This window comes from Salmo salar, chromosome 15 (genome assembly GCF_965601325.2).
Source record: "Salmo salar chromosome 15, fSalSal1, whole genome shotgun sequence".
In the NCBI taxonomy this organism is placed as follows: domain Eukaryota; kingdom Metazoa; phylum Chordata; class Actinopteri; order Salmoniformes; family Salmonidae; genus Salmo; species Salmo salar.
In genome coordinates, this window is record NC_138305.1 from 15,279,005 (window position 1) to 15,298,244 (window position 19,240).

General features: G+C 48.7%; 1 protein-coding gene across 1 annotated transcript in view; it reads left to right on the forward strand.

The window, feature by feature from the left end:
- Window positions 1-19,240, forward strand: part of adamts3 (ADAM metallopeptidase with thrombospondin type 1 motif, 3) — a 435,600-nt gene that overhangs the window by 336,311 nt on the left and 80,049 nt on the right. The window contains exons 14-16 of the mRNA XM_045695469.2: window positions 11,597-11,730; window positions 12,517-12,640; window positions 18,095-18,175. Coding sequence (XP_045551425.1) covers window positions 11,597-11,730; window positions 12,517-12,640; window positions 18,095-18,175 — 339 coding nt within the window. The remainder of the gene's footprint in view (window positions 1-11,596; window positions 11,731-12,516; window positions 12,641-18,094; window positions 18,176-19,240) is intronic.

Below are 19,240 nucleotides of genomic sequence, written 5' to 3' on the forward strand. Positions count from 1 at the left end.
ACCACTGTACTTCAACGTGTCCTATTCGCCAGCTATGGAGCTCCACTCTGCCTCAAAATGCCGTATTAGCCAACCATGGAATACTGCTGTGCCTCAACGTGCCCTATTAGCCAGACATGGATCACCACTGTACCTCAACGGGCCCTATTATCCAGCCACGGAGCACCACTGTGCCTCCACGTGCCCTATTAGCCAGCCACGGCGCACCGCTGTGCCTAAACGTGCCCTATTAGCCAGCGATGGAGCACCACTGTGCCTCAACATGCCATATTAGCCAGACATGGATCACCACTGTCCCTCAACGGTCCCTATTAGCCAGTAATGGACCACCACTGTGCCTCAACATGCCATATTAGCCAGACAAGGATCACAACTATACCTCAACGAGCCCTATTATCCAGCCACGGAGCACCACTTTGCCTCTATTTTCCAGTCACGGAGCACCACTGTGCCTCAACGTTCCCTATTAGCCAGCCAAGGAGCACCACTGTGCCTCAACGTGCCCTATTAGCCAGCCACGGAGCACCACTTTGCCTCAATTTGCTCTATTAGCCAGTCACGGAGCACCCCTGTGCCTCACCGTGCCCTATTAGCTAGTCATGGAGCCCCACTGTACCTCAACGTGCCCTATTATCTAGCCACGGAGCACCACTGTGCCTCAATGTGCCCTATTATCCAGCAATGGAGCACCACTGTGCCTTAACGTTCCCTATTAGCCAGCCGTGGAGCACCACTGTGCCTCAATGTGCCCTATTAGCCAGTCACGGAGCACCACTGTTCTTCAACGTTCCGTATTAGCCAGCCATGGAGCACCACTGTGCCTCAACGTGCCCTATTAGCCAGCCACGGAGCACCACTGTGCCTCAATGTGCCCTATTAGCCAGTAACGGGGCACCACTGTAATTCAACGTGCCCTGTTAGCCAGTCACATAGCACCACTGTGCCTCAATGTGCCCTATTATTCAGTCACGGAGCACCACTGTACTTCAATGTGCCCTATTTACCAGTCATGGAGCACCATTGTACCTCAACATGCCCTATTTGCCAGTCACGGAGCACCACTGTGCCTCAACGTGCCCTATTAGCCAGCCATGGAACACCACTGTATTTCAACGTGTCCTATTCGCCAGCTATGGGGCTCCACTGTGCCTCAAAATGCCGTATTAGCAAACTATGGATCACCACTGTACCTCAACGGGCCCTATTATCCAGCCACGGAGCACCACTGTGCCTCAACGTGCCCTATTAGCCAGCCACGGCGCACCGCTATGCCTAAACGTGCCCTATTAGCCAGCGATGGAGCACTACTGTGCCTCAACATGCCATATTAGCCAGACATGGATCACCACTGTTCCTCAACGGTCCCTATTAGCCAGTAATGGAGCACCAAAGTGCCTCAACATGCCATATTAGCCAGACAAAGATCACCACTATACCTCAACGTGCCCTATTATCCAGCCACGGAGCACCACTGTGCCTCAACGCTCCCTATTAGCCAACCACGGAGCACCACTTTGCCTTAATTTGCTCTATTAGCCAGTCACGAAGCACCCCTGTGCCTCAACGTGCCCTATTAGCCAGCCTGAGAGCACCACTGTGCCTCAAAGTACCCTATTAGCCAGCCTTGGAGCACCACTGTGCCTCAACGTGCCCTCTTAGCCAGCCATTGAGCACCGCTGTGCCTCAACGTGTCTTATTAGCCAGCAATGGAGCACCACTGTGCCTCAACGTGCCCTATTAGCCAGCGATGGAGCACCACTGTGCCTCAACGTTCCCTATTAGCCAGCCTTGGAGCACCACTGTGCCTCAACGTGCCCTAATAGCCAGCCATGGAGCACCACTGTGCCTCAACTTGCCCTAGTTGCCAGCCACGGAGCACCACTGTGCCTCAGCATGCCTTATTAGCCAGTCACAGAGCACCACTGTGCCTCAACGTGCCCTATAAGCCAGTCACGGAGCATCACTGTGCCTCAACATGCCTTATCAGCCAGCCACGGAGCACCACTGTACTTCAACTTGTCCTATTCACCAGCTTTGGAGCTCCACTGTGCCTCAAAATGCCGTATTAGCCTGCCATGGAGACCACTGTGCTTCAACGTGCCCTATTAGCCAGCCATGGAGCACCACTGTGCCTCAACGTGCCCTATTAGCCAGCCATGGAGCACCACTGTGCCTCAACGTGCCCTATTAGCCAGCCACTGAGCACCACTGTACCTCAACGTGCCCTTTTAGCCAGCGATGGAGCACCACTGTGTCTCAACGTTCCCTAATAGCCAGCCTTGGAGCACCACTGTGCCTCAACGTGCCCTATTAGCCAGTCACGGAGCACCACTGTACATCAACATGCCCTATTAGCCAGCCATGGAGCACCACTGTACTTCAACGTGCCCTATTAGCCAGCCATAGAGCACCGCTGTGCCTTAATGTACATTATTAGCCAACCATCGAGCACTGCTGTGCCTCAATGTGCCCTATTAGACAGTCATGGAGCACCACTGTGCCTCAATGTGCCCTATTAGCCAGCCACGGAGCACCACTTTGCCTCAATTTGCTCTATTAGCCAGTCACGGAGCACCCCTGTGCCTCACCGTGCCCTATTAGCTAGTCATGGAGCCCCACTGTACCTCAACGTGCCCTATTATCTAGCCACGGAGCACCACTGTACCTCAATGTGCCCTATTATCCAGCAATGGAGCACCACTGTGCCTTAACGTTCCCTATTAGCCAGCCGTGGAGCACCACTGTGCCTCAATGTGACCTATTAGCCAGTCACGGAGCACCACTGTTCTTCAACGTTCTGTATTAGCCAGCCATGGAGCACCACTGTGCCTCAACGTGCCCTATTAGCCAGCCACGGAGCACCACTGTGCCTCAATGTGCCCTATTAGCCAGTAACGGGCCACCACTGTAATTCAACGTGCCCTGTTAGCCAGTCACATAGCACCACTGTGCCTCAATGTACCCTATTATTCAGTCACGGAGCACCACTGTACTTCAATGTGCCCTATTTACTAGTCATGGAGCACCATTGTACCTCAACATGCCCTATTTGCCAGTCACGGAGCACCACTGTGCCTCAACGTGCCCTATTAGCCAGCCATGGAACACCACTGTACTTCAACGTGTCCTATTCGCCAGCTATGGAGCTCCACTGTGCCTCAAAATGCCGTATTAGCCAACCATGGAGCACTGCTGTGCCTCAACGTGCCCTATTAGCCAGACATGGATCACCACTGTACCTCAACGGGCCCTATTAGCCAGCCACGGCGCACCGCTGTGCCTAAACGTGCCCTATTAGCCAGCCACGGCGCACCGCTGTGCCTAAACGTGCCCTATTAGCCAGCGATGGAGCACTACTGTGCCTCAACATGCCATATTAGCCAGACATGGATCACCACTGTTCCTCAACGGTCCCTATTAGCCAGTAATGGAGCACCAATCTGCCTCAACATGCCATATTATCCAGCCACGGAGCACCACTGTGCCTCTATTTTCCAGTCACGGAGCACCACTGTGCCTCAACGCTCCCTATTAGCCAGCGATGGAGCACCACTGTGCCTCAACGTTCCCTATTAGCCAGCCTTGGAGCACCACTGTACCTCAACGGGCCCTATTATCCAGCCACGGAGCACCACTGTGCCTCCACGTGCCCTATTAGCCAGCCACGGCGCACCGCTGTGCCTAAACGTGCCCTATTAGCCAGCGATGGAGCACTACTGTGCCTCAACATGCCATATTAACCAGACATGGATCACCACTGTTCCTCAACGGTCCCTATTAGCCAGTAATGGAGCACCACTGTGCCTCAACATGCCATATTAGCCAGACAAGGATCACCACTATACCTCAACGTGCCCTATTATCCAGCCACGGAGCACCACTGTGCCTCTATTTTCCAGTCACGGAGCACCACTGTGCCTCAACGCTCCCTATTATCCAACCAAGAAGCACCACTGTGCGTCAACATGCCCTATTAGCCAGCCACGGAGCACCACTTTGCCTTCATTTGCTCTATTAGCCAGTCACGAAGCACCCCTGTGCCTCAACGTGCCCTATTAGCCAGCCTGAGAGCACCACTGTGCCTCAAAGTACCCTCTTAGCCAGCCTTGGAGCACCACTGTGCCTCAACGTGCCCTCTTAGCCAGCCATTGAGCACCGCTGTGCCTCAACGTGTCTTATTAGCCAGCAATGGAGCACCACTGTGCCTCAACGTGCCCTATTAGCCAGCGATGGAGCACCACTGTGCCTCAACGTTCCCTATTAGCCAGCCTTGGAGCACCACTGTGCCTCAACGTGCCCTAATAGCCAGCCATGGAGCACCACTGTGCCTCAACTTGCCCTAGTTGCCAGCCACGGAGCACCACTGTGCCTCAGCATGCCTTATTAGCCAGTCACAGAGAACCACTGTGCCTCAACGTGCCCTATTAGCCAGCCACGGAGCACCACTTTGCCTTAATTTGCTCTATTAGCCAGTCACGAAGCACCCCTGTGCCTCAACGTGCCCTATTAGCCAGCCTGAGAGCACCACTGTGCCTCAAAGTACCCTCTTAGCCAGCCTTGGAGCACCACTGTGCCTCAACGTGCCCTCTTAGCCAGCCATTGAGCACCGCTGTGCCTCAACGTGTCTTATTAGCCAGCAATGGAGCACCACTGTGCCTCAACGTGCCCTATTAGCCAGCGATGGAGCACCACTGTGCCTCAACGTTCCCTATTAGCCAGCCTTGGAGCACCACTGTGCCTCAACGTGCCCTAATAGCCAGCCATGGAGCACCACTGTGCCTCAACTTGCCCTAGTTGCCAGCCACGGAGCACCACTGTGCCTCAGCATGCCTTATTAGCCAGTCACAGAGCACCACTGTGCCTCAACGTTCCCTATAAGCCAGTCACGGAGCATCACTGTGCCTCAACATGCCTTATCAGCCAGCCACGGAGCACCACTGTACTTCAACTTGTCCTATTCACCAGCTTTGGAGCTCCACTGTGCCTCAAAATGCCGTATTAGCCTGCCATGGAGAACCACTGTGCCTCAACGTGCCCTATTAGCCAGCCATGGAGCACCACTGTGCCTCAACGTGCCCTATTAGCCAGCCATGGAGCACCACTGTGCCTCAACGTGCCCTATTAGCCAGCCACTGAGCACCACTGTACCTCAACGTGCCCTTTTAGCCAGCGATGGAGCACCACTGTGCCTCAACGTTCCCTAATAGCCAGCCTTGGAGCACCACTGTGCCTCAACGTGCCCTATTAGCCAGTCACGGAGCACCACTGTACATCAACATGCCCTATTAGCCAGCCATGGAGCACCACTGTACTTCAACGTGCCCTATTAGCCAGCCATAGAGCACCGCTGTGCCTTAATGTACATTATTAGCCAACCATCGAGCACTGCTGTGCCTCAATGTGCCCTATTAGCCAGCCACGGAGCACCACTTTGCCTAAATTTGCTCTATTAGCCAGTCACGGAGCACCCCTGTGCCTCACCGTGCCCTATTAGCTAGTCATGGAGCCCCACTGTACCTCAACGTGCCCTATTATCTAGCCACGGAGCACCACTGTGCCTCAATGTGCCCTATTATCCAGCAATGGAGAACCACTGTGCCTTAACGTTCCCTATTAGCCAGCCGTGGAGCACCACTGTGCCTCAATGTGCCCTATTAGCCAGTCACGGAGCACCACTGTTCTTCAACGTTCCGTATTAGCCAGCCATGGAGCACCACTGTGCCTCAACGTGCCCTATTAGCCAGCGATGGAGCACTACTGTGCCTCAACATGCCATATTAGCCAGACATGGATCACCACTGTTCCTCAACGGTCCCTATTAGCCAGTAATGGAGCACCAATCTGCCTCAACATGCCATATTATCCAGCCACGGAGCAACACTGTGCCTCTATTTTCCAGTCACGGAGCACCACTGTGCCTCAACGCTCCCTATTAGCCAGCGATGGAGCACCACTGTGCCTCAACGTTCCCTATTAGCCAGCCTTGGAGCACCACTGTACCTCAACGGGCCCTATTATCCAGCCACGGAGCACCACTGTGCCTCCACGTGCCCTATTAGCCAGCCACGGCGCACCGCTGTGCCTAAACGTGCCCTATTAGCCAGCGATGGAGCACTACTGTGCCTCAACATGCCATATTAGCCAGACATGGATCACCACTGTTCCTCAACGGTCCCTATTAGCCAGTAATGGAGCACCACTGTGCCTCAACATGCCATATTAGCCAGACAAGGATCACCACTATACCTCAACGTGCCCTATTATCCAGCCACGGAGCACCACTGTGCCTCTATTTTCCAGTCACGGAGCACCACTGTGCCTCAACGCTCCCTATTATCCAACCAAGAAGCACCACTGTGCGTCAACATGCCCTATTAGCCAGCCACGGAGCACCACTTTGCCTTCATTTGCTCTATTAGCCAGTCACGAAGCACCCCTGTGCCTCAACGTGCCCTATTAGCCAGCCTGAGAGCACCACTGTGCCTCAAAGTACCCTCTTAGCCAGCCTTGGAGCACCACTGTGCCTCAACGTGCCCTCTTAGCCAGCCATTGAGCACCGCTGTGCCTCAACGTGTCTTATTAGCCAGCAATGGAGCACCACTGTGCCTCAACGTGCCCTATTAGCCAGCGATGGAGCACCACTGTGCCTCAACGTTCCCTATTAGCCAGCCTTGGAGCACCACTGTGCCTCAACGTGCCCTAATAGCCAGCCATGGAGCACCACTGTGCCTCAACTTGCCCTAGTTGCCAGCCACGGAGCACCACTGTGCCTCAGCATGCCTTATTAGCCAGTCACAGAGAACCACTGTGCCTCAACGTGCCCTATTAGCCAGCCACGGAGCACCACTTTGCCTTAATTTGCTCTATTAGCCAGTCACGAAGCACCCCTGTGCCTCAACGTGCCCTATTAGCCAGCCTGAGAGCACCACTGTGCCTCAAAGTACCCTCTTAGCCAGCCTTGGAGCACCACTGTGCCTCAACGTGCCCTCTTAGCCAGCCATTGAGCACCGCTGTGCCTCAACGTGTCTTATTAGCCAGCAATGGAGCACCACTGTGCCTCAACGTGCCCTATTAGCCAGCGATGGAGCACCACTGTGCCTCAACGTTCCCTATTAGCCAGCCTTGGAGCACCACTGTGCCTCAACGTGCCCTAATAGCCAGCCATGGAGCACCACTGTGCCTCAACTTGCCCTAGTTGCCAGCCACGGAGCACCACTGTGCCTCAGCATGCCTTATTAGCCAGTCACAGAGCACCACTGTGCCTCAACGTTCCCTATAAGCCAGTCACGGAGCATCACTGTGCCTCAACATGCCTTATCAGCCAGCCACGGAGCACCACTGTACTTCAACTTGTCCTATTCACCAGCTTTGGAGCTCCACTGTGGCTCAAAATGCCGTATTAGCCTGCCATGGAGAACCACTGTGCCTCAACGTGCCCTATTAGCCAGCCATGGAGCACCACTGTGCCTCAACGTGCCCTATTAGCCAGCCATGGAGCACCACTGTGCCTCAACGTGCCCTATTAGCCAGCCACTGAGCACCACTGTACCTCAACGTGCCCTTTTAGCCAGCGATGGAGCACCACTGTGCCTCAACGTTCCCTAATAGCCAGCCTTGGAGCACCACTGTGCCTCAACGTGCCCTATTAGCCAGTCACGGAGCACCACTGTACATCAACATGCCCTATTAGCCAGCCATGGAGCACCACTGTACTTCAACGTGCCCTATTAGCCAGCCATAGAGCACCGCTGTGCCTTAATGTACATTATTAGCCAACCATCGAGCACTGCTGTGCCTCAATGTGCCCTATTAGCCAGCCACGGAGCACCACTTTGCCTAAATTTGCTCTATTAGCCAGTCACGGAGCACCCCTGTGCCTCACCGTGCCCTATTAGCTAGTCATGGAGCCCCACTGTACCTCAACGTGCCCTATTATCTAGCCACGGAGCACCACTGTGCCTCAATGTGCCCTATTATCCAGCAATGGAGAACCACTGTGCCTTAACGTTCCCTATTAGCCAGCCGTGGAGCACCACTGTGCCTCAATGTGCCCTATTAGCCAGTCACGGAGCACCACTGTTCTTCAACGTTCCGTATTAGCCAGCCATGGAGCACCACTGTGCCTCAACGTGCCCTATTATCCAGCCACGGAGCACCACTGTGCCTCAATGTGCCCTATTATTCAGTCACGGAGCACCACTGTACTTCAATGTGCCCTATTTACCAGTCATGGAGCACCATTGTACCTCAACATGCCCTATTTGCCAGTCACGGAGCACCACTGTGCCTCAACGTGCCCTATTAGCCAGCCATGGAACACCACTGTACTTCAACGTGTCCTATTCGCCAGCTATGGAGCTCCACTGTGCCTCAAAATGCCGTATAAGCCAACCATGGAGCACTGCTGTGCCTCAATGTGCCCTATTAGCCAGCCACGGCGCACCGCTGTGCCTAAACGGGCCCTATTATCCAGCCACGGAGCACCACTGTGCCTCAACGTGCCCTATTAGCCAGCCACGGCGCACCGCTGTGCCTAAACGTGCCCTATTAGCCAGCGATGGAGCACCACTGTGCCTTAATGTTACCTATTACCCAGACTTGGAGCACCACTGTGCCTCATCGTGCTGTATTAGCCAGCCACGGAGCAGCACTGTGCCTCAACGTGCCCTATTGCCAGTCACAGAGCACCACTGTGCCTCAACGTTCCCTATTAGCCAGCCATGGAGCACCACTGTACCTCAACGTTCCCTATTAGCCATTCATGGAGCATCACTGTGCCTCACCGTGCCCTATTAGCTAGTCATGGAGCCCCACTGTACCTCAACGTGCCCTATTATCTAGCCACGGAGCACCACTGTGCCTCAATGTGCCCTATTATCCAGCAATGGAGCACCACTGTGCCTTAACGTTCCCTATTAGCCAGCCGTGGAGCACCACTGTGCCTCAATGTGCCCTATTATCCAGCAATGGAGCACCACTGTGCCTTAACGTTCCCTATTAGCCAGTCAAGGAGCACCACTGTTCTTCAACGTTCCGTATTAGCCAGCCATGGAACACCACTGTACTTCAACTTGTCCTATTCACCAGCTTTGGAGCTCCACTGTGCCTCAAAATGCCGTATTAGCCTGCCATGGAGAACCACTGTGCCTCAACGTGCCCTATTAGCCAGCCATGGAGCACCACTGCGCCTCAACGTGCCCTATTAGCCAGCCATGGAGCACCACTGTGCCTCAACGTGCCCTATTAGCCAGCCACTGAGCACCACTGTACCTCAACGTGCCCTTTTAGCCAGCGATGGAGCACCACTGTGCCTCAACGTTCCCTAATAGCCAGCCTTGGAGCACCACTGTGCCTCAACGTGCCCTATTAGCCAGTCACGGAGCACCACTGTACTTCAACGTGCCCTATTAGCCAGCCATAGAGCACCGCTGTGCCTTAATGTACAATATTAGCCAACCATCGAGCACTGCTGTGCCTCAATGTGCCCTATTAGACAGTCATGGAGCACCACTGTGCCTCAATGTGCCCTATTAGCCAGACATGGATCACCACTGTGCCTCAATATGCCCTATTAGCCAGTCACGGAGCACCACTGTTCCTCAACGTGCCCTATTAGCCAGCCACGGACCACCACTGTACCTCAACGTGCCCTATTAGCCAGCCACGGAGCACCACTGTACCTCAACGTGCCCTGTTAGCCAACCATCGAGCACCACTATGCCTCAACATGCCCTTTTATCCATACATGGAGCACCACTGTTCCTCAACACGCCCTATTAGCCAGTCACGGAGCACCACTGTGCCTCAACGTGCCCTATTAGCTAGCGATGGCGCACCACTGTTCCTCAACGTTACCTATTAGCCAGTCACGTGCCCTATTAGCCAACAATCGAGCACCACTATGCCTCAACGTGCCCTATTATCCATACATGGAGCACCACTGTACCTCAACGGGCCCTATTAGCCATCCACGGCGCACCACTGTGCCTCATCGTGCCCTATTAGCCAGCGATGGCGCACCACTGTGCCTCAACGTTACCTATTAGCCAGTCACAGAGCACCACTGTACTTCAACGTTCCCTATTAGCCAGCTATGAAGCAACCGCTGTGCCTCAACATGCCTTATTAGCCAGTCATGGAGCTCCTCCTTACCTCAACGTGTCCTATTAGCCAGTCACGGCGCATCACTGTGCCTCAACGTGCCCTATTAACCAGTCACATAGAACAACTGTGCCACAATGTGCCCTATTAGCCAGTCACGGAGCACCACTGTGCCTCAACGTGCCCTATTAGGCAGAGAAGGAGCACCACTGTGCCTCAACGTGCCCTATTAGCCAGTCACGGAGCACCACTGTGCCTCAACGTGCCCTATTAGCCAGTCACGGAGCACCACTGTGCCTCAACGTGCCCTATTAACCAGTCACATAGAACAACTGTGCCACAATGTGCCCTATTAGCCAGTCACGGAGCACCACTGTACTTCAACGTTCCCTATCAGCCAGCCATGGAGCACCACTGTGCCTCAACGTTCCCTATTAGCCAGCCTTGGAGCACCACTGTGCCTCAACGTTCCCTATTAGCCAGCCTTGGAGCACCACTGTGCCTCAACGTGCCTTATTAGCCAGCGATGGAGCACCGCTGTGCCTCAACGTGCCCTATTAGCCATTCTTGGAGCTAAACTGTGCCTCAACGTGCCCTATTAGCCAGCCACGGAGCACCGCTGTGCCTCAACGTGTCCTATTAGCCAGCGATGGAGCACCACTGTGCCTCAACGTGCCCTATTAGCCAGTCACGGAGCACCACTGTACTTCAACGTTCCCTATTAGCAAGCGATGGAGCACCACTATGCCTCAACGTGCCCTATTAGCCAACCATCGAGCACCACTATGCCTCAACGTGCCCTATTGTCCATACATGGAGCACCACTGTGCCTCAACGTGCCCTATAAGCCAGTCACAGAACACCACTGTTCCTCAATGTGCCCTATTAGCCAGCCATGGAGCACCACTGTGCCTCAACGTGCCCTATTAGCCAGTCATGGAGCACCACTGTGCCTTAATGTGCTTTTTACTTTGTTTTATTTGTACTTAACCTTTATTTAACTTTATTTTGCTTGCATCAAATCAAATTTGATTGGTTACATACACATGTTTAGCAGATGTTATGACAGGTGTAGCGAAATTGTTGTGTTCCTAGCTCCAAAAGTGCAGTAGTATCTAATAATTCACAACAATACACACTAATCTAAACGTAGAAGAATATAATTAAGAAATTTAGCAATGTCGGAGTGGCATTGACTAAAATACAGTAGAATAGAATACAGTATATACATATGAGATTATTAAAGTGGCCAGTGATTCTATGTCTATATGGCAGCAGCCTCTAAGGTGCATTGTTGAGTAACCGGGTTGTAGCCAGCTATTGATGGCTGTTTAACAGTCTGATAGCCTTGAGATAAAAGCTTTTTATTTTTTTTAAAGCCCGACAGAATGCTCTCAATAGTGCATCTGTAAAAGTTTGTGAGGATTGTAGGTGCCAAGTGGTGTCAGCTGTACTGTTTCAGCTCATAAGAGGTGTCACCTGTACTGTGTTTCAGCCAATAAGAGGTGCCACCTGTACTGCCAGTCGAAGGAGACTGCTGACGTGGCGTACATGAAGCAGCTGGTGCATGATGGGACACGCTGCTCCTACAAAGACCCCTACAGCATCTGTGTCAGAGGAGAGTGTGTGGTGAGTAACCTAACTCTAACCTAACCCTAACCTAATCTTAACCTAACCCAACTGTATCAGGGGAGAATGTTAGGTGAGTAGCCTTAACCTAACCCAACCCTAACCCTACAGCATCTGTCAGGTGAGTGTCTTGAGTAGGCTAAACCTAACCTAACCGCTCTGTGTCAGAGGAGAGTGTCTTGAGTAGACTACCCCTCTGTGTTATTATTATTATTATTTTTTATTTTTTAATTGAACCTTTATTTAACTAGGCAAGTCAGTTAGGAACAAATTCTTATTTACAATGACGGCCTACCTCGGCCAAACCCGGACGACGCTGGGCCAATTGTGCGCCGCCCTATGGGACTCCCAATCACGGCCGGATGTGATGCAGCCTGGATTTGAATCAGGGACTGCAGTGACGCCTCTTGCACTGAGATGCAGTGCCTTAAACCGCTGCGCCCCTCGGGAGCCCCCCAAACATATTGTGTTAGGGGAGAGTGTGGTGATATTCTGGACAAACATTGACATTGAATGTTCTAAAATATGAATGCTCAAGAAGGTTACGGGTAATAGGTAGCAGAATATCAGATATTAATGTTGGAGATAAAATCATATATTTGAAGTGAAAGAACCAGCTTAATGTCTCTCCTTCAGAATTAGTCTGCCTCTTTACTGAATGTCATGTTTTGCCACTAGCTAATCAAGGGTTTAAACTACAGCTTCAGGCTTGTTACAAATATCACTCCTGATTTCCCAAAAACAGACTTGACGGGTCTTGCTTTTTTGTGTGGTTCTGTCTTCCAGAAAGTGGGCTGCGACAAAGAGATTGGTTCCAACAAGGTGGAGGATAAGTGTGGAGTGTGTGGTGGGGACAATTCTCACTGTCGTACCATCAAGGGAACCTTCACCCGCACCCCCAAGAAAGCTGGTAGGGGACACATAACACTGCAACACACAGCCACATCAGTCCATCACCTAGCAACAGTCCTCTCACTGTGTTCATCACCTAGCAACAGTCCTCTCACTGTGTCCATCACCTAGCAACAGTCCTCTCACTGTGTCAAGCACTCTGTCCACATTTGTGTTTCATTTCAAAATCAAATTTTATTTGTCGCATGCGCCGAATACAACAGGTGTAGATCTTACTGTGAAATGCTTACTTAAGAACCCTTTCCCAACAATGTAGAGTTTTTAAAAAGTAAGTAAGAAAAATGTGCCTAAATAAACTGAATGAAAAATAGTAACACAACACAATAAAATAACAACAACAAGGCTATATATGGGGGGTACCTACCGTAAATTCCGGACTATAAGCCGCAACTTTTTCCCAGGCTTTGAACCTTGCGGTTTAAACAATGACGCGGCTAATATATGGATTTTTCCCGCTTTAATTTTTTTTTTCTCCAAAAAAACACATTCTGTGACGTGCTCAGTTTTTGGGCGGCATGACGCTTTCATTAGACCAATGAAATTGCCGAATGGGTTAAGGTCAAACAACTTTTTTATTTACTGTTTAGATTAAATTGAGCGCTCTCAAACTTCCCATCATTCTGATTACGGTAGTCATTTTGTCACCCTCATCATGGCAAAGACACGGAGAAATGCATATGATGCAGCTTTCAAGTTGAAGGCGATTGATCTGGCTGTTGGAAAAGGAAATAGAGCTGCTGCACGGGAGCTTGGTCTTAATGAGTCGATGATAAGACGTTGGAAACAGCAGCGTGAGGAATTGCCTCAGTGCAAAAAGACAACTAAAGCTTACTTCTAATTTTTTATTTTTTGTTACAAGCCGTGTTTCGTTAAAGCCTATTTATTTTTGTTACAAGCCGTGTTTCGTTAAAGCCTATTTATTTTTGTTACAAGCCGTGTTTCGTTAAACGCCTATTTATTTTTGTTACAAGCCGTGTTTCGTTAAAGCCTGTGTAAAGTTAATTTGTTTCAATGTACCGGTAGGCACCTGCGGCTTATAGACATGTGCGGCTTATTTATGTTCAAAATATATATATTTTTTTTATTCAGTGGGTGCGGCTTATATTCAGGTGCGCTTAATAGTCCGGAAATTACGGTATATATAGCTGATGATGGTATTGATGATGGTGTTGGTTATGATGATATTGATGATGAGTGTTGGTGGTGATGTTGACAGTGTTGATGATATTGATGATGGTGATGTTGATAGTGATGACGGTATTGATGATAGTGATGATGGTGACGTTGATAGTGATGGTGGTGATGTTGATAGTGATGATGGTGACGTTGATAGTAAGGATGATAGTGACGGTGGTGATATTGATAGTGATGATAGTGATGGTGGTGATGTTGATAGTGATAATGGTATTTATGATAGTGATGGTGGTGACGTTGATAGTGATGATGATATTGATGATAGTGATGGTGATGATATTGATAGTGATGATGGTGATGTTGACAGTATTAATGGTATTTATGATAGTGATGGTATTGATGATAGTGATGGTGGTGTTGTTGGTGATGATGAAAGTGATGGTATTGATGATAGTGATGATAATGATGATGGTATTGATGATGGTGGTGATGTTGATAGTGATGATGATAGTGATGATGGTGATGTTGATAGTGATGGTAGTGATAGTGGTGATGTTGACAGTGATAATGGTATTGATGATAGTGGTGGTATTGATGATAGTGATAATGGTGATGTTGATAGTGATGATAGTGATAGTGGTGATGTTGACAGTGATAATGGTATTGATGATAGTGATGATGGTGGTGTTGGTGATGATGATATTGATGATAGTGATGGTATTGATGATGGTGATGATGATAGTGATGGTATTGATGATAGTGATGATGGTATTGTTGAAACTGATGATGGTGATGTTGATAGTGATGATGATATTGATGATAGTGATGGTGGTGATGTTGATAGTGATGTTAATAGTGATGATGGTTTTGATGGTATTGATGATGGTGATGATGGTATTGATGATAGTGATGATGGTGATGTTGATAGTGATGATGGTATTGATGATAGTGATGGTGGTGATGTTGGTAGTGATGTTAATAGTGATGATGGTTTTGATGGTGTTGACGATAGTGTTGATGGTGATGATGATATTGATGATAGTGATGGTTGTGATGTTGATAGTGATGATGATAGTGATGGTGGTGATGTTGATAGTGATGATGATAGTGATATTGGTGATGTTGATAGTGATGATGATAGTGATGGTGGTGATGTTGATAGTGATGATGGTATTAATGATAGTTATGGTATTGATGGAACTGATGATGTATTGATGATGTTGATGGTATTGATGGTGATGATGGTGAGACCTACAGCAGGGCTTTGCTTCAACACTTCACTAACGCATCAAGTTCCTGATGAACTGCTGGTTATTAGAATGAGATTTGTTAGAGCAGGGCAGGAACAAAACCATGCATGAGTGTTGCCCCTTCCCTTCCTGCTCTTTGTTAACCCTTTCCTCTAACTGTCTGCTGTCACTAAACCATTCACCTTTCTTTCCTCTGTCTGTTGTCACTAAACCCTCACCTTTCTTTCCTCTGTCTGTTGTCACTAAACTCTCACCTTTCTTTCCTCTGTCTGTCTGTTGTCACTAAACCACTCACCTTTTTTTAACAGGAAAAAAGTTAAGCAAGAGATGCCAAAAAGATATCCCTTTCTTGGAAAACACAACCTGCAAGTATCCAGTGTTCCAGACCTTACTGTTCTCAACTCCTTAGTCCCCTAGCCCCTATACCCTAGTCCTCTAGTCCCTATACCCTAGTCCCGTAGCCCCTACACCATAGTCCCCTAGTCCCCTAATCCCCTACACCATAGTCCCCTAGCCCCTAATCCCTAGTCCCCTAGTCCCCTACACCATAGTCCCCTAGCCCCTACACCCTACTAGTCCCTTAATTTATACCTTACCTACGTGTGCAAGGCAATAATGCAAGTAGCTACCCAAAAAAGTGATCCTGCATACTTACATCAAGTTTAGAATTGCAAATCTGTGCATGTCTGTGTATGTCACATACTAAAATATATAAAGTACCCAGGATCACCAATTTGGGTAGCTAATTTTATTAATCAGGCTTTACAGATAATTTAGAAACTTTCAACACCACTGAATTATGACAAAACTACTTGCTTTTCACTCAGTAGAATTGATACAGATATAGAATCTTAATTTGACCCAGTTTGCTACAGCAAGAAAATAATCCTGCAGCAACAGGAAATGTGAACTATTATGTGGATTATAATTAATTTACATTTTTGTAGGGGTTGATACATTTTTCTTAAGAGAAAATCAAGTCTGAAATTTCAAAGTGGAAATCAGAAATGTCAGAAGGATTTTTAAACCTCAAATACATGTTTTAAATGTCCTGCTTTGCATGAACGTTCTCCTGCAACAGGTTGATCAAATTAAGATCCCACATCTGTATGTTGTCCTGCTTCTGTGCCATAGCTCATCGTGAGACAGGTCTGCCAACCATAAAAGGAATATTGGCCACTCCCAGGCGTCTGATTGATGACAGATTTAATCTCTGTAATGTAGAGCAGACACACATACAGCCCTTTTCACATCAGCGGATGTCACAGAGTACTATGCAGAAACCCAGCAAGCAATACAGATGTAGAAGCAAAGTGGCTAGGAAAAACTCCCTAGAAAGGCAGGAACCTAGGAAGAAGGGTAAAATAATGTGTGTGAGAGAGAGGGGAATGGAGAGAGAGAGGGAGAGAGAGGGGGATGGAGAGAGAGAGAGAGGAGGATGGAGAGAGAGAGGGAGAGAGAGAGGGGATGGGCAGAGAGAGAGGGGATGGAGAGAGAGAGAGGAGGATGGAGAGAGAGAGGAGGATGGAGGGAGAGAGGGAGATGGAGAGAGAGAGAGGAGGATGAAGAGAGAGGGAGAGAGAGGGGGATGGAGAGAGAGAGGAGGAGGATGGAGAGAGAGAGAGGAGGATGGAGAGAGAGGGAGAGAGAGAGGGGATGGGCAGAGAGAGAGGAGGATGGAGAGAGAGGGAGAGAGGAGGATGGAGAGAGAGACAGGGGGATGGAGAGAGAGGGAGAGAGAGAGGGAGAGAGGGAGAGAGAGAGAGAGGGGATGGAGAGAGAGAGGGAGAGAGATAGAGAGAGGGGGATGGAGAGAGAGAGAGGGGGATGGAGAGAGAGAGGGGGATGGAGAGAGAAAGAGGGGATGGAGAGAGAGAGAGGGGGGGGGGATGGAGAGAGAGAGGGAGAGAGAGGGGGATGGAGAGAGAGATATCATATTGTGATAGTTGCAACAGCAAGTCAATGAAACAAAGGCATCAGAAAACAACTAACTGATTGTTTTTTTTTGTTTGAAGGGAAGACGAGAGGAGCATTTACCTTGCCTAAAGGAGCTCGGAATGTTTATCTGAATGAAACAGAAGATTTTAGAAATGTATTTGGTGAGTCTCGATTGGTTTGCAGAGGTGGTGGACATCCTTGGAGTAGAAAAGACGGCTTTGCAGCTTCAGTATGGATTTACTGTTTCCTGCTTATTGACACCTGGCTCAAAGTTCTCCCATTCACTCATCATTCAGTGTCTTTACTATCAATGTAATTATGAGACATGCTATATACAATACTGGACACCTACCCAGTTTGAAATGTAGGCCTGTACTACATGAAGTTTTTATGACGTTTAGTTTTAAATGGTAGTGGAACAGCCATGCTTCAATAGAGCTCCCTCACCCCTCACAGCCCTGTGTGCCCTGTTGTGGAAGCTGCTGTAGAACTCTATACGATTGTAGATGTGTTTAGATGTGTCTAACTGATTCTAGGTGTTTAGATGTGTCTAAATGATTCTAGATGTGTCTAACTGATTCTAGGTGTTTAGATGTGTCTAAATGATTTTAGATGTGTCTAACTGATTCTAGGTGTTTAGATGTGTCTAAATGATTCTAGATGTGTCTAACTGATTCTAGGTGTTTAGATGTGTCTAAATTATTCTAGATGTGTCCAGATGATTTGATGTGTCTAGCTGTCTAGATGATTTTGTGTGTCTAGGTGTTTCTACATTATTCTAGTTGATTGTAGATGTGTCTAGATGATTCAAGATGTGTCTTTATGATTCTAGATGATTGTAGGAATCTAGATGATTGTAGATGATACTAGGTGTCGAGATGATTCTAGATGATTTTCGGTGTCTAAATGATTCTAAATGAGTCTCGATGATTCTCCAAGCTGCCAGCTTCAGTAGTGCAAAGCCATTGCCTCAGGTTCATGTCCACGTCCACCTCTGCAAACAGAGATCTGTTGTTCTGCTCTCTAACTGCTGCCTCTTCCTCCTCTTTTTCCCAAACCACCTCCTCTCTTTCCCAAACCACATCCTCTCCTCTTCTTCCCCTCTGCTGACTGACTCACACTGTGCAAAGGTTTCCTTAAGATGTTTCTGATCCCTCCCGGGGCTAGACATGTGATCATTCAGGAGCATGAGGCTTCTCCTCAGATGCTTGGTAAGTCAGCATCTCCTCCTTCACTACTCAAGGGTGGTGAAATGCATGACATTGAGCAGTATTGTTGAAATGAGATTTGAACAGATTCTAATTCATGGAGCATGCTACAGAACATGCATTTCTACATTCCTCAATCTAGACTCACTTTCCTTCCAAGAAAAATGTAGGACTATTTAATTGCCATAAAATGAATCTCTCCCTCTCACTAAACCCCTGTCTTTATAGATAGTGCTGGTTAAATGGTTAATATACACTGAGTGTACAAAACATTAAGAACACTAACTTTGTAGCAGATATCATGACGCAATATGCTCCTACACATGCAATCGTTCGGTTGTCATATTGGCAGGTTTACTAGCAACAAACTATCTAGCTAGCTTCTAGCCTAGTGTTTGATATGCAATGTGATCTCCTTGTAATGAACAGTGTCGACGAGTGTCCTGTGAGAAGGCACTATGCCAGGCAAAATTGGGCATCATCAGCTCATTGTTATGGATTTATCAAAATGAATGTCAATAGAAAACAGCTTAAACAAGTGCAGCTACTTTGCTGTTATTTTGTCTGCAGAGGTTGTGACTGTGTTACCCGTAGCTAGTTGGTTAGCTATCTATCAAGCAAGGGATAAGAACGATGCCAGCGAGCATGGACACGGAACATGAACACCTGGGTCGCGTCCTTCAATACAGAACTAATGGAACGAACGACTGGGTCGCGTCCATAAATACAGAACTAATATAATGAACGACTGGGTCGCGTCCATAAATATAGAACTAATATAATGAACGACTGGGTCGAGTCCTTAAATATAGAACTAATGGAACAATTTGTCTTAAATATAGAACTAATGGAATGATGTATCTTAAATAGGTAGTCCGTCATTTTAATACGATTTTGTTCTTAACTGACTTACCTAGTTAAATAAATAAAATACATTTTTTAATATGGAACTAATGGAACGATGTGTCTTAAATATAGAACTAATGGAACGAACGACTCTAGCAACCAAAAGATGAGAAAGCATGAATATCAACGAAATATCTTTATTTCTACCGGTTAATGTGTGCT